The 15686-nt window shown below is 35.2% G+C and overlaps 2 protein-coding genes and 1 long non-coding RNA gene across 3 annotated transcripts; 2 read left to right on the forward strand and 1 right to left on the reverse strand.

Annotated features, from left to right (window-relative positions):
* Nucleotides 1–515: 515 nt before the first annotated feature.
* Nucleotides 516–1148, reverse strand: LOC133832679 (trans-resveratrol di-O-methyltransferase-like). The gene has a single exon (XM_062262991.1). It carries the CDS (start codon nucleotides 1146–1148, stop codon nucleotides 516–518), a length of 633 nt encoding a protein of 210 aa, XP_062118975.1.
* A 7812-nt stretch (nucleotides 1149–8960) lies between these two features.
* LOC133832680 (uncharacterized) lies at nucleotides 8961–10095 on the forward strand. The gene is made up of 5 exons (XM_062262992.1): nucleotides 8961–9152; nucleotides 9232–9462; nucleotides 9545–9637; nucleotides 9715–9831; nucleotides 9919–10095. Exons 1-5 carry the CDS (start codon nucleotides 8961–8963, stop codon nucleotides 10093–10095), a joined length of 810 nt encoding a protein of 269 aa, XP_062118976.1.
* A 1474-nt stretch (nucleotides 10096–11569) lies between these two features.
* LOC133829286 (uncharacterized) lies at nucleotides 11570–12175 on the forward strand. Its single transcript, XR_009891660.1, has 2 exons — nucleotides 11570–11827; nucleotides 11915–12175. It is a non-coding gene; the product is annotated as an uncharacterized LOC133829286 (long non-coding RNA).
* Nucleotides 12176–15686: the final 3511 nt, after the last annotated feature.

The following is a 15686-nucleotide window of genomic DNA, read 5'->3' on the forward strand; positions in this document are numbered from 1 at the left end:
AATTAGGGTGGAAAAAAAAGCACAAATAAAATTAAGTATCCCGCGCTCTTCTTCTTCACTGTACACCCCCGCAAAAAAAATTTCTTCTCGTCTTCTTCATTCCGCCAGCAACCCAAACTACAGCGACTCTCCCTCCTCAATTTCGGTCACTCAGCTTCACCAGCATACCGTTCGGCAACAGCTCCTTCCGTTGTTCACCAGCGGCCTCCGGTCGTGGCAGCATCTCTCACTGCGTTGTTCACCAGCGGTCTCCGGTCAGGTTGGTCTCTTTTTCTATCACTCCATATTTATTCATATATATATATATCGAAATTGATGTTCGTATTTGTACCATAATTAGTTTTTTAGAGTAATAATGAAAGAAGTGTTTCTCTATTATATCGACATTATCCAACTTCGGCAAAAGTCTCTTCTCTGAAGCCTGACATAGGGGAGTGGAAAAATATGTGATAAATTTTCTACCGAAGAGGCTCGGACAATTTTGTCAATTCTGTGTAGCCTCACCCCTAGGAATGTCAAACTAATTTGGCATTATAATGAATCTGGGTTGTGTTCAGTAAAAAGTGGATATTGGCTAGCGGTGTGGGTGAGGTGGAGATTATTGTAGATGGTGGGGCTGAGGTTAGACGAGAAGGTGTGTGGATTGGAGGAGGAGGAACAAGGGAAACAGGCGGGGAGGTGTGTGGACTTGGAGTTGCATCTTTCTGCTGGAACCAACTTCCAAGGAAATGGAATGAAGTTACAGTAGAAGGATCAAGCACGGCAAGAACATAGGGGCACAAGCTTGTGACCTCATTATTACCATTATTAGTGAGAAGTAATCTAGATGAAGGTGTGAGACCATATGCATCTACTTCTTCTTCATTTTGGCTAATAACTTTCTTTGCTGTGAACAAGTCAGAGTGTACTAATAGGCGCATCAGACGGTAAAGGAAACCAGTTTGAGCTGGAGCAAGTTGAAGGGCAGAGACCAACTCAGGGAGAGTAATGGGTTGGCCTTGGCCTTGGCCATTGTTGTGGATTATGTTTGGTATGCCTAGTTGAATTGCACATTTTAGAGACATGGGTGTTGCGTAGGATAACATATGCTTGTACAAATGGGCTTGACCTTGGGATAACTCACTGCTGTTAATTCCTTGAGAACCCATAATTGTATTATATTTCAAAGATATATATCACAGGTAGCTTTTTGAAACCTGAGTTATATAGATAAGGGACCAAGAAAACTTCAAATGAAAATCCATATATATGTATATAAGCATAATTATTAATTAATTGATTAAGGGACAGCAACATGCAAATATCAATAAGAAGCTTTTGGAATATACTCTGCAGTATCGATCTTTTCTACTCAATGGAAAGAATGAGCCACGATTACAACACGATTACAACCTACAAATTCACGTGATGTGCTTGTGAGACATCATTTTCTTCAACAATCAATGTGTGACTATTCTTCGAATCAGTTGTGGGGATGCTTCTCATGCCAGAACATTTTAAAATGAATAAAAAAATATATCTTGAAATTATGTACTACTACTCTGTAACTCTAAAAATTTAGTAATGTATCTATTCACTAGCAATACTGGTGTGGGTTGGATCCCATGTATGAGTTAAGATTATTATTTTCCTAGCCTCCTGACCCATGTTTGAATAATTCCTCTCTCTATATAAATATATATATATATATACATTGCAAGCTAGCTCTTGTTTACTATGTTTGATTTACTGGGTGCTGAAATTATTTATGTACTTGTGATTGAAAGTACCAGCTACCAGATCATCTCCAGCTGTTAGAACCTGAACTCTCTCTGTGTGTCAGTATAAGGGTCACAATTTAGGTTTGATAACTACTTGTTTTGGCTCTTACCCTTCAATTTATACCACATCATCATTCATATTCATATGCTTAGATTCTGGCACAATAAGGGCAGACTTTTGACTTTGAGAAGTATATATTTATATACATATTTATATGCTTACATCATATGTATAACATGTTGAATTTGGACTATTTTACCACTTGATTACTATTTAGAGTGGGCTTTACTCTTCATAAACTTGCTGATAATGACTGTCATCAGAAATATAATTAGGGGAAAGAAAATGTTTGTACTTAAATTTTTTTGTTGATAAGTAATTCTATTCTTCTGTTATCTAGCCATCATTATGGTTAGACCCTTTTCAAGATTTTGCTATGTTTATATGTCAGAAAGAACAGGCTTTAACTGAAATGACTTGTGAGAATGGCTTACTTGGGGAAATGGGAGCCTGAGTTTTCACAACTAACTTTGTGTTTCCTCTGAAGTTATTCAAAATGGCTCATTTTTCAGGTACGTGGTCTTTATTGATTTGTGCTTGAATGTGTTCATGCATCTAGGCATTTGATTGAATGTGTTGATGTATCTGGGCATTGAAATGCCAAATGGAATATAATAATGACTGGTTTATAAAATTTTAATTGTGTTTCAGTAAGAGATTTTCTTTTTTGTCTTGATCTATACGAAAAGAAAAATGATTAGCTTCAGTTGGGGTTGTTCATTCCCAATGATCATATCCAATCCAAGCATGAGATGTTTTTCTTGCTCTGTATATATAATTGTTATTTTTACTGTTAGTGTACATTTTGTGAAATATTATTATGGGTTTATGGTTTTTAATATCTTTGAGACAAGCATCCTTTCTGTCGTTCTTATTACTTTGTCTACAACTGTCTCTGTATGTGTTGTTGTTTGGTTTAAGAACAGAAAGGTTGTGTTAAAATACTATGACCTTTTTACAGCAAAAAGGATTTTTCTTTGGGGAAAGTGAAAGATAATTTTTGGAGATATTTTTTACTTTCCTCATGTCTTGTCTGTTATTGTGTTCCAGATTATTATCCTAATTTCCCTATACAAACCATGATAAAGGAGTGATTCAAGCATTAGTTAAATAAGGTGAATCCCAGATTTGCTAATAAAAAGAGGTGAATCCCATGTCAAAAGATTTGCTGATAATGAGCAAAAAGCTTAAAAGTTTGCCATCTGATCAGAAAGAAGGGTGTGTTATTGTTGTTCAGATGTTATCATTAAAGAGACATATTTTTTAGGTTATGTATCTGTTCATGAAAATGAGTTACACAATGTTGAGATAATTCTACCATGAAAATTGAAGACTTTCGCATAGTTGTTTTTTGACATAGTTATAGATGTCCACATTGCCAGATAAGGGTAAGAATTAATCTGGGATTCTTATATGGTTTATCTTTATATAAACTGGTTGTAGTTGTTGACTTTTCTGTTAATATTATATTATATTAATACTATTAATGCATGTGGTCTATTAAATTAAAAAGGATCACAGTGGTCTTTGCTTTTATGTGCTCAGGGGGTCATTAATTGGACACCAGTTGAAAATATTTGTATATGTTTAACAGATGGAGAGTTAGCTGCAATATATGCATTTAGAAAGGTTCTTTTATATGTAGTCTTTGTATTTTGATTGTGACAACCATATGTAATTTTGTATTCTATTTTATCTTGCTTTCTCCTCCGGCTTAAAATTTGAATTGGTACTTATTTTAATTTTCTTCTTGTAAACCAGTGTCATACAGCAGCAAGACCTATGATATTGGAGCTTGTTATGCTAGAAAATTTGTAAGTACCCACAGAATTCGACAATAGTACCAGATTTTGCTACAAACTTAAATCATTAAAGCTAGATATATATATCTTTATATCTCTGTCTCTGTTATAAATATATACAATGACATATATAAAACAAATGGATTTGGATCCACATGTCTTCTAACTTTTATCTCAATCTAACTTAAGTCTTCCATTAATTATAAGAAAGCACATTTTGGTTCTGATTCATAGAATAAAAACATTGTCCCAATTAAAACACATTCTTAGCAAACTATAATGATATTTTATTAAACATTGATGTGATATGTGAGACTTGTGATATTTTCACTTGCTATATATGCTAATTTGAGGTCAATTAGATAGTACATATAACCATATGTTTTTAATTAGCTATAAAAAATAGATCACCGGTTTATATATATAATATTACATAAAAAAAGTCCAACGTGGCATATTTTCTATATGACTATATCTAGTTATATATGGCATGTTTAAAGCAAGTGGGGTTATGTTAGCTAGCTAGGTTAATCATAGCACAGTTGAATATATGCCCAGCTTACCCCTGTCTCTTGTCCCACTCTCTTTTGTCTGTTTCACTCAGCTCTCTTCCTCTTCTGTACTGAGAGGAGAACATATTCATATTTTATTAATCAATTTTCCTCTTAATTTAATTAAACACACTAAGCTAGCTAGTAGTATATACACCGCCTCTTCAAGAATATTCCTCAATTTTATTTATTTTTTTTCATTTTTTGTGAAAAAAGTTTTCTTCACGTGTGATTAGTTAAGCATAATTATATAAATTATTGAACTACGTACAATCATAAATTATATAAGTTAGCAATAGAATATAAAGAATAATAAATATATAAATAAATAAAACAAATGGTGTCAGTTTCGCTCTATTGACTCAGAAACTTCAAAAGGGCTTATAGATTAATATTATTTTGTAGGTTTTGGGTGGAAATATTAGCAAGGATCATTGCCAAGTGAATTAATTTGCTTGATTATTGTTAATTGCAAGAGGTATGGATGTTTTCTTATTTTTTTTTATAAATATTATTATAAAAATGTTAGAGGAGTTTGAATATCTTAAATATTCATCCATAGTGAAGTAGGTTCTGTGATTAAAATTGTGTGTTGCGGTGATAATGGAAGGTTGAGAACTTGTGTATTTTAGTGAAGTAGTTTCTGGGAAATTTATTTGTGTGCCGCGAAGATATAAGGAAGAAACTTATTGTGTGTTGTTTGAATTGCTTGATTCTCTATTGACAGATGGTTAGGTCACTATTACAAGGGAAATGTTCACCAAATTCATCTAGAATTATGTTTTATTTTCTTATATTTAAATTATGTTGTTCTTGCATTGTTCTTGTTTGATTGGTATAGGGAAGCTCTGTCAAAATTTAAGTTAAAAAGATAGTGTATTAATAGGAATATGACAGCGCTAAAAATTTGTTATGGGAATTTTCTACGTGCAGGAGGATTTTAGTCCAATTTTAGGGAAACCTCTATCGAATTTTTTCCAGGAAATGGACAAGAGTTGGATAACAAAGGACAGACTTTCAAAAGAGTATGAAGAGGGAGTCGACAACTTTATTAAGTTAGCGTTAGAAAATACAACAGATCCTTCCAGAGTTCATTGTCCCTGTAGAAAATGTTCAAATTTGAAAAAATTAGACATAATGGAGATAAAAAGTCATCTATACTTTAACGGAATGGACAAAACATATGTCAAGTGGATTTGGCATGGTGAAGAATATGACTCTAACAATAATGTTCCCAATGAAAGAAAGCAATTTGATCAAGTGTTTGATGACCCTATAGAGATGGTGAGAGATGCAGATGAACGTTTTGTTGATATGCCCGAAGAATTTTTGAAATTTTTAGAAGATGCAGAGAAACCAATATTCTCGGGGGCACCTTTGTCAAAATTGGTTGTTTTAGTAAGACTATACAACTTGAAAGCTGGTAGTGGTTGGAGTGACACAAGTTTCACAAAGTTATTAACTTTATTAAAAATTTTTTTACCAAAAGACAATGAATTGCCTTCCTCGCAAAAAAACATTGTGCACATTAGGAATGGAGTATAGCAAGATTCACGCTTGTCCAAATGATTGCATTCTATATCAAAATCAATATGAGAGTGCAACTGAGTGCCCCGTATGTAAAACATCTAGATGGAAAAAAATAAGAACAACAAAGAATGTAAGAAAGGGATTCCAGCAAAAGTATTGTGTTATTTTCTGCCAATACCTAGGTTTATACGTTTGTTTCGAAATCCTGAACATGCTGAAAGTCTGTGATGGCATCAGGATGGAAGGATCAAAGATGAAAAATTGCGCCATCCAGCTGATTCCCCAGCTTGGAAAGAAGTGGATGAACTATGGCCTCAAATAAGAGAGGATCCTAGAAACCTTCGACTTGGTCTTTCTGCTGATGGCATCAATCCATTCAGCAATATGAGCTCATCTTACAGTTGTTGGCCAGTGATTCTATGTATTTACAATCTTCCTCCTTTGTTGTGTATGAAAAGAAGATTCACAATGTTAACTTTGTTGATATCAGGTCCCAAGCAACCTGGAAATGATATAGATATCTATTTAGCACCTTTGATAGATGACTTGAAGGTGTTGTGGAATGGAATTGATTGTTATGATTCTTTTAAAAAAGAAAATTTTATACTTAGAGGTGTACTCTTATGGACAATCAATGATTTTCCTGCTTATGGTAATTTATCAGGATGTTTTGTGAAAGGATATAAAGGATGTCCAATATGCGGTGAACAAACAAGCGCCACAAGATTAGAACATTGTAGGAAGATGTGTTATATGGGTCATAGAAGGTTTCTACCAGAAAATCATTATTACCGGAAGCAAAAATTAGCATTTAATGGTGAGCAAGAGTTGCGAGAAGCGCCTACACCAATGACTGGAGAAGCTATCTACGAAGAGATTCGTTTTGTTGAAAATAAATTTGGTAAGCTTGTGGAAAAGGTCGATGAAAATGTAGAGACAAAGGGGAAAAAGAAAGGCAAATGTAAAACAAACATCAAACGAAAGCGCAATAAGAAAGACCAATTAGCCGAAGATTCAAAGAATACTACATGTTGGAAGAAGAAGTCAATTTTCTTTGAATTAGAGTATTGGAGACATTTGTTAGTAAGCCATAATCTTGATGTAATGCACATTGAGAAAAACATATGTGATAGTTTGATCGGAACCTTACTTAATATTCCTGGGAAAACTAAGGACAGTATCTCTGCTCGTAAAGACCTTGTGTTAATGTCTGAATCAAAAAAAGATTTGGCACCTGAAATAGGTGAAAGAAGAACATATTTACCTCCTGCTTGTTACACCTTGAAGAAAGATGAGAAGCGTAAACTTTGTGAAACTTTGGCAAATGTTAAGGTTCCAGATGGGTATTCAACAAATATTCGTAATTTAGTATCTTTGAAAGATTTTAGACTAATCAGTCTTAAATCTCATGATTGTCATGTATTAATGCAACAGTTACTTCCAATTGCTATTCGGGGATCACTAGACAAACATGTTAGAAATGCTATAATACGAATGTGTTTGTGTTTTAATGCCATATGTTGTAAGGTTGTTGATATGTCTAAGTTAGACAAGATTCAAATAGAAATTGCCAAGACCTTGTGCTTATTTGAGCAATACTTTCCTCCATCTTTTTTTGATATCATGGTTCATTTGGCGGTGCATCTTGTTAGAGAAGTAAAACTATGTGGGCCTATATGTTTTCGTTGGATGTATCCATTTGAAAGATTGATGAAAGTTTACAAAGGTTATGTTAGAAATCGAAATCGTCTAGAGGGTTGTATAGTTGAGGCTTACATAGCAGAAGAAGCGGTTGAATTTTGTACTGAGTATATTACTAATGCAGAAGCGATTGGTATTCCCAGAAAGACAATGAGTGAAGATGTTATTGGAAGAGGCATCAACAATGGAAGGCTCACCTTAATCAAAAAAGAAGACTGGGATGTTGCTCATCGAAATGTTCTAGAGAATACAATTGAAGTTCAAGCTTACATAGAGTAAGTATTAATATAATGTGAAATGATATCTAAGCAATGATTTATTGTCATAATAACAATATTCTTAATTTCAGAGAACACTTGGAATATCTTCATCGTGAGAATCGAAGTAAATCAAGAAAGTGGATTCAAGATTACCACCATCGAACTTTTAATCAATGGTTTCGTGATAGGGTAGCTTATTATAATTACTTCATTATAATTATACTTAGTTTTTAAAAATAACTATTTCAAAATCTATAATTTATTTTACATTATGCAGATTCAATCTGAATTGAGTATGGAGTTTCACAAAGTATCTGAAAACTTAAGATGGATTTCATTAGGTCAGACTACAATGGCAATTAAGCATGATGGATTTGTCGTAAATGGTTATAGATTTAGTACAAAAGCTCGTGATGATGTTAGAGTGACACAAAATAGCGGTGTATGTATTGTTGCAAAAACTCTTCAATTTGCTTCAGCTCGTGATAAGAAACCATTTTATGGAGATATGAAATTTTATGGAGTCATTGAAGAAATATGGGAGCTTGATTATCGTGATTTTAGGATGGCAATGTTCAAATGCAATTGGGTAGAAGACAAGTATGTTATATCAGATGAGTTAGGATGTACTTTAGTGGATCTCAATAAAATAAGCCATAAGGAAGAATCATTTATATTAGCAAGTCAAGCAAAACAAGTATTCTATATTCAAGATCCATCAGATTCAAGATGGTCAATTGTACTTGCATCACAACCAAAATTCATAGGTGATGATGATGATGATGATTATGAGATTGGCGAACTTCAACCTTTTGAGAAAGAAATTGGAGATATCAATGAATTTGAGGGAATTGAATCAATAGTTGGACCATATGTTCGAAGAGATTGTGATGGAATTTGGATTGTAAGTTTGTATTTAAAATATATTTTCTTTTATCATTAGCACACTTGGTGCGTAATTGAGACTAAAAGCCTTAATAACAAGAGATCCTAGGTTCGAACCTTCGAACCTGAGTCTCACCCTAATTCCCAACCCCCATAACCACTAGACCAAACCTGAGTCTCACCCTAGTGGCTTTGTATTTAAATTATTCTTATCATTTGTTTATTTTATGTACTAATCTTTATACTTGTTTTTTCTTAATAGGATCATGGACCATCATGAAGAGCATCCCGAAGAGGAACTTGAAGACAATGCAGATGAAGGTATCAATTTAGAAGAGGCTGGTAATGAAGATCTTACAACAAAGAAGAAGAAAAGTAGGCAGACTAAGGGGATAGTGCGATTGGCGAAAATGATTGCTGACAAGATTAAAGGGATTAAGATAAATTTAAGGTTTAACAAGAGAGGGCAATCAATTGGAACTCCAGAGAGAGCGTTACAATGCTATTTGGGGATGCAAGCAAAGTCAATGGTGTCAATTACATATGATAATTGGCATGATGTTCCTGCTGCAACTTTAGAGAATGTTTGGAAAGATGTAAATGTAAGGTTCATAGACTGAAGGTGATCTTTTAAACTTGTATATTATTATTTACACTAACTTGTATTGTTAAACCTTGTAGCTAGCTTTTCATCTTAACGAGGGAATGAGAAAGGAAGTGATGAGTTCAGTAGGCATCAAGTGGAGGACATTCAAAACATTTTTGACTAGAAGATTTGTAGCTCCTTACCTTAACAACCAAGATTTATTGGAAGCAAATCCCACTGCATTAGATGTGCCTCCAAAAAGATATAACATTCTTGAGGAGGAATGGAAAAAATTCGTCACCAAAAGAAAAAGTAAAGAATTTCAAGTAAGTGTACAATACTAAGTTTCAATTTTTTTTTATTCATATATTAATTTATTGAAAAGTTAAATTATTCCAATTGAATTAGGAATTTAGTAAAAAACAAAAAGAGAGGCGTGCTGCTTTGGAGTATCCTCATCGTTCATCACGACACAGTTATAAAGAAATAGAAATTGACCTTGTAAGTGAGCTTTTACTATTGATTTTAATTTTTGTAGTGGTTTAATATATAACTAATTGAGTTTTATTTTGTTATAGCAAACTAAACTAGGCACAGATGAGCCAATAGATCGATCTATACTTTGGAAGGAGGCAAGGAAAGATGCATCAGGAAATTATGTAAATGAATGTGACAAGCTTATAGGAGATGCCATTGTATGTTGTAAACTATATGAACTTGGATTTTTTTTTTTTATCCTTCATTATATTGTATTACTAAATTTATGAAATTAAATATTGCAGGATGACCTTCGAGATAAGAGAAATGAGGGGACACTTGTAGAAGTTGGGACAAACGATATATTGACACAAGTGTTAGGAACAAAGGAGCATCCTGGTAGAGTAAGAGGCCAAAGTCGTGGAGTTACACAAAGAGACTACTTTTTGAAGCCAGCAGGAGGTTTTAGTGGACTTCAATAATATCAATTTCAATTTCAGCAACACCAATCGCAAAAATACTTAGATGACTTTAAAAAGTTAGAGCAATCCATTGAGCAAAGACTACGTAGTCAAGCTGAACAATTTGAAGTAGAACGAAAACGAGAAAGAGAAGAACGAGAGTTATTTTTGACAAAGTTTTTAGAATTAGCAAACCAAATTTTATCATTAAAAGGAAGTGAAGTGAGTTTGCCTACGATAGTTTCACGAACAAGTGAGACCCCTACGCCAATGGAGGTGGTAAAGGAGTCTTTAGTTTCTTCAAAGGTATTTTATTCTTCACCTATTCATATTATTATTTTAGAAAATATCTATTATAACATAAATATTATTTTATCCTTGTCTTGAGCTTGTAGGATAATTAGAAGTCTAGATTATTGACAGAAAATGTTGATACTGTTGCTATTGGATGAATAATGGCAACAAGCGGAAAAATTCATTGTGTTGACTTAAGAAAGGGTAGCTATCGTGTGCAAGTGGATGAGTACTGCAATGATGAGGCTAAACTTATTTTTGCTATTGGAGATGAGATTTCTTTAGTACGTCATGCTGTCGGCCACTATGTTGAGTGGCCATCTCATCTGATCATTCCTTACGATTCAGATTTGGTAAGACATTGACAAGAAACTATATTTAGTGATTGAATTAATATTCATGAATAACATGTGTTACTTTCATGTTGAAGCTACCTAAGAAGACAAAGAAGCAAAAAAGGAATGGTTCACCAATACCTAATGCCCCAATGACACAAGAGAAGTCTCATCCTTCCCAAAAACTCCCTAGTCAAAATGAAGTAGTGTCAATTAAAGCTAGTGCCCCGATACTCTTCAAGATTCCTAGTGGGGTTCCTCGCTTTCTCAAGTGTCTATTAACTACTGTGAAGTATGTGGAGCCAAGTTTCATGATCAAAATTCCGATGGATTTTGAGATATTCGGCCATGAGAATGATTTATATATCTCACAAGAAGATATAGTCCATGTTGGCTTAATGGAAGAGATTGGAGCATCATGTTTATCGTTATATATCAGGTATCAAAGATTTTTAAAATAATTACAAGTTTGTTCATAACTTATTTTATAAATTTAACAGAGATATATTTTTTATGTAGGATTTTATACTTCCAATTAGTGAAAAGAGAGATCAGTCACTTTTTTCGTTTTGTTGAGCCAATTTGGTTATCAAATGTTGGATCCACTGAAGAAGAATGAGTTGAATGGGTATCAAAGCGTATGATTGATTCAAATCCGGGTCAGATGTGGTTGTTGCCATATCATAAGGGGTAAGTTTTTTACTTTTAGTATTTTGTTAGTGAATATATATAATATTAATAATGAAATATTTTTGTGTTTTTGTTAGAAAGCATTGGATGCTTATAATAATTGATTTTGATCACCAATTGTGCTATTTCCTGGATTCTCTTCACAATTTTCCATCAGATGAAATCAAATATCTCATTTCTCGGTAAAAATCTAACCAATTAACTGCATACTCTTTAATTCATTTAAAATTAACAACATCTAAATGTTTATGTTATTATTATTTAGTGTCTTTCAACATTTACGCACAAATAATGCAAAAACTAAGGAAGTTGCGTGGAGAACAGTTAAGAGTCCTCGTCAACCATTACAATCAGTACAATGTGGGTTCTATGTTATGAGGATGATGAAGGACTTCGTGACAAATGAGTTTTCAATGCGATGGCTAACTAGTAATGTAAGTGAAAATATTCATTATTAATGCTCTAGCTTTACCTTAAGATTAAATATATTAATTCAACTCATGCAATGAATTTTGTTTTAGTGTGGCGGGAAGAACTATTACACAAAGGATGATATCAATGAAGTACGTGAAGAATGGGCACAATGCGTCATGGATTTGATGAGTACTATATAGGTCCACTCACTTTTGTTAACTTAGACTTTTAATGAGATATACTTACAATGTTAACTTAGACTTTCTTGAAGATATACACACTTTTGTTGCCTAACTATAGTTTACAATGCTTATGTGAGTCATTTTGTAATTAACTTAAGACTCGTTATTTTAGATACTTAGTTCAAATTCTAGTATTTTATATTATTGTGATATATGTTTTGTTTTGTTCAGTTTGTTTGTATAAAAAAAACATGATTTGTTTTGGGCATAATACACTTTTTAAGAGAAAAAAAACACCATAAGTCGGTTCTACTAAAACTGACAATAGATGTCTACACCATAAGTCGGCTGTGAACCGACATATCATGTTTTACACCAGAGGTCGATGTACAACCGACCTACCATGTCTTACACTAGAGGTCGGTTTGCAACCGACGTACCATGTCTTACACCAGATGTCAGTTTTCCACCGACGTACCATGTCTTACACCAGATGTCGGTTTGGCGCCAACTGACCTACCATGTTTTTACATCATAAGTCACTGCATGGGAAGTCAGTTCCCAACCGACTTATGAGCATTCAGATGTCAGTTTTTAACCGACTTATCATGTAATTTTTGTAGTATTGAACACACGATGAGTACTTCCCCTCAGCTCCGGCTGCTCTAGCAATACCAAAAGCTGTACAGGCCCAGATAGATGCCTTAAATCAGGTCGTGCAGTAGCTAGTTGGGAATAAAATGTCCCACGTAGAGTTTGATCAAAGGAAGGGTACCCCATTTGTTAATAGAATTTCTGTGGCAGAAGTTCCAAGAAAATTAAAATTGTCAATTCTACCCAACTTCATAGGAGGGGAAGTTCCAATATCTTACGTGAAAAAGTTTGAGATACAAATGGATATCCAAAAGGTGTCAGAAGATACTCGATGCAGGATTTTTCCTGCCACTCTATCTGAATCTGCTCAAGAATGGTATTTCAAGTTCCCTCTAGGAAGTATAGTTTCCTGAGAGATGTTCGTGAATGAGTTTTATAGACAGTTCTATGTTGGTCGAATACATCCAACAGTGGCTAATCAGCTGGTCGACATTCAACAGAAGGAAGGAGAAACTCTTAAGGAGTATATTCAGTGGTTCATGTGAACGGTTGCTCAGGCCAAAACTATTGGAGATGAGGGAAAGATGATGGAACTCATAGCTGGAGTGCGACGCCATTCTCCTCTCTGGAGCAGTCTACGAAAGAATGGAGTCAAGAGCACTCAAGAATTTCTAGATCGAGTAGACAAATATATAAAACTCGAGGAGGCCATTGCTAATGAAGGAAAGTCTCCAAAGGACGACCAGGGTAAGAAAGAAGAACTGACCAAAGCTGCCAATGGGTCTGGTAAGCCCAACAACAATGACAAAGGTAACTTTAAGAATGGGGGGAAAAGGGCGAACAACAACCGGCGACATCTGATAGTAAGCGCCCCAAACATAACAGATATGACCAAGGTTCACAAATTACACTACCTTGGTTGATAGCCAAGCTGAAGTATATCAGACTAGTCATACCACCGTTCCCTTTAGGCGACCAGGCCTGATCATAAAAGACATATCCAAAAGGGATATGACCAAGCTTTGTCGTTTTGACAACGACTATGGCCATGATACCAACGAGTGTAACTAGCTCAAGGATGGGATCGAGTTCCTTATTTGATAAGAAAATCCGAGGAGATATGTATGAGCAGGTGTAGGTTCTCAGTAGGAGGCAATGAGCAGGCGCCTATACACCAGCGCTTGCCTCCTCTACAGCCAGTTCCCCTCACTGGTACATTGTTGACCATCTGCGGAGGACCACATATAGCAGGTGATAGTGGTAATGTGAGGGAGAGATATGCCAGAACCCTACGCCACGATCAGGACATTGAAATGCTGAATGTCGAGGAGCGAACTCCCAAAAATGCTGGAACAGAAGAAGAATTAATAACTTTCTCCGAGTTGGATGCACAACATGTCCGATTTCCTCACTCAGATCCTCTAGTCGTGGATGTTCAGATTGCCAACATGATGGTAAAATGAGTGTTGGTAGATACAGGAAGATCGGTCAATATTTTGTATAAGTCTTCACATGAAAGAATGAAATTGTCAGTGCAAGATTTAATGCCATTAAACCAAACCATCTACGGTTTTTCTGGGAAAGGGCTAGCACCGACAGGGTCGATCAGACTCCCAGTCACAGTAGGAATTGCACCTGCAAATAGGATATTACTTGCAAATTTTATAGTAGTTGATTGTCCATCTACATATAATGTTGTGATGGAAAGACCCATACTCATCGATCTGCGAGCCATAACTTCGGTTTGGCATCTGGCCATGAATTTTCCAATCGATGCAGGAGCAGGATGCATGTTTGGAAATAAGCGAGAAGCCAGAGAATGCTACAATTCCTCGATCACAAAAGCAAGAAGAGGCGGATCGGGAAGTGGAGTCAAAAAAGGGTTGCTGGTAGTAAATGAAATGCAAGCCCAATCAGGAGAACAAGTCACCAAATAGGGCATTCCCCAAAGTGAGGATAGGGACTTAGATCCTCGCTTTGGGGATTTTGAAGAAAACATTGAGCCTGTGGAAGACCTCGAGGAAGTCCAACTAGAAGAGAAAGATCCGACCAGGGTTGTGAAAGTTGGTAAAAACATAGAGACAATAACAAAAAACAAATTGGTGGAGGTTTTGAAGAGACACCAGGAGGTCTTTGCTTAGTCGCATAACGACATGGTTGCGAGAGACCCATCGGTGATCAGCCATGTCTTGAATATAGACAAAAATATCCACCTGTACAACTAAAAAGAAGGCTGCTCGACAAAGATAGATCTAAAGCCATAAAAGAAGAAGTCGAGAAACTAAAGGAAAATGGATTCATCAGGGTAGCGTTTTATCCATCTTGGGTCACTATCTCGTACTAGTTCCCAAGCCAAATGGTAAGTGGAGGACATGTGTGGATTTCACAGACCTTAATAAAGCCTGCCTGAATGATTGTTTCCCACTTCCAAGAATTGACCACCTGATCGATGCTACATTAGGACATGAAATTTTATCATTCATGGACGCATACTCTAGTTATAATCAAATCAGTATGCATCCACCTGATAAAGATCACACTAGCTTTCGAATAGATACGGGACATTACTGCTACAAAGTAATGCCCTTCGGTTTGAAAAACGCTGGTGCGACTTACTAGGGACTAGTCAACCATATGTTCAAAGAACGCATCGACAATAACATGGAAGTTTACGTCGACAATATACTAGTCAAGTTGAGAAAGGCTAGTGAGCATATCAAGGACCTATAGGAATGCTTCATCATCTCGAACAAATATTAGATGAAGCTGAATCCTTTAAAGTGTTCCTTTGGTGTAGGATCATGAAAATTTATGGGATTCATAACAAACTCACGAGGAATCGAAGCTAATCCCAAAAAATTCAAGTATTGATCGAGATGCAGTCACCTTCCAAAGTTAAATACGTACAAAGATGACAGGAAGAATTGCTGCCCTAAGTAGATTCATATCTAAGTATACAGACAAATGTGTCACATTTTTTAATCTACTCAGAGGAAACAAAAAATTTGAATGGACAGAGGAGTGTGAACAGGCTTTTCAGGCGCTCAAAGCCCACATGTCGCAAACTACCTATTTTTTCCAAGCCGGTCAAAGGAGAGACTTT

This window comes from Humulus lupulus, chromosome 4, assembly GCF_963169125.1.
Source record: "Humulus lupulus chromosome 4, drHumLupu1.1, whole genome shotgun sequence".
In the NCBI taxonomy this organism is placed as follows: Eukaryota; Viridiplantae; Streptophyta; class Magnoliopsida; order Rosales; family Cannabaceae; genus Humulus; species Humulus lupulus.

What these genes read in the sequence shown, in the direction of transcription:
- LOC133832679 (XM_062262991.1), bottom strand. Translation starts at nt 1,148, where the DNA reads ATGGGTTCTCAAGGAATTAACAGCAGTGAGTTATCCCAAGGTCAAGCC.
- LOC133832680 (XM_062262992.1), top strand. Translation starts at nt 8,961, where the DNA reads ATGATTGCTGACAAGATTAAAGGGATTAAGATAAATTTAAGGTTTAAC. An exon ending in GAAAAAGTAAAGAATTTCAA is followed by an intron (nt 9,463 to 9,544) that starts GTAAGTGTACAA and finishes CAATTGAATTAG; the next exon opens with GAATTTAGTAAAAAACAAAA. An exon ending in AGCTTATAGGAGATGCCATT is followed by an intron (nt 9,832 to 9,918) that starts GTATGTTGTAAA and finishes TAAATATTGCAG; the next exon opens with GATGACCTTCGAGATAAGAG.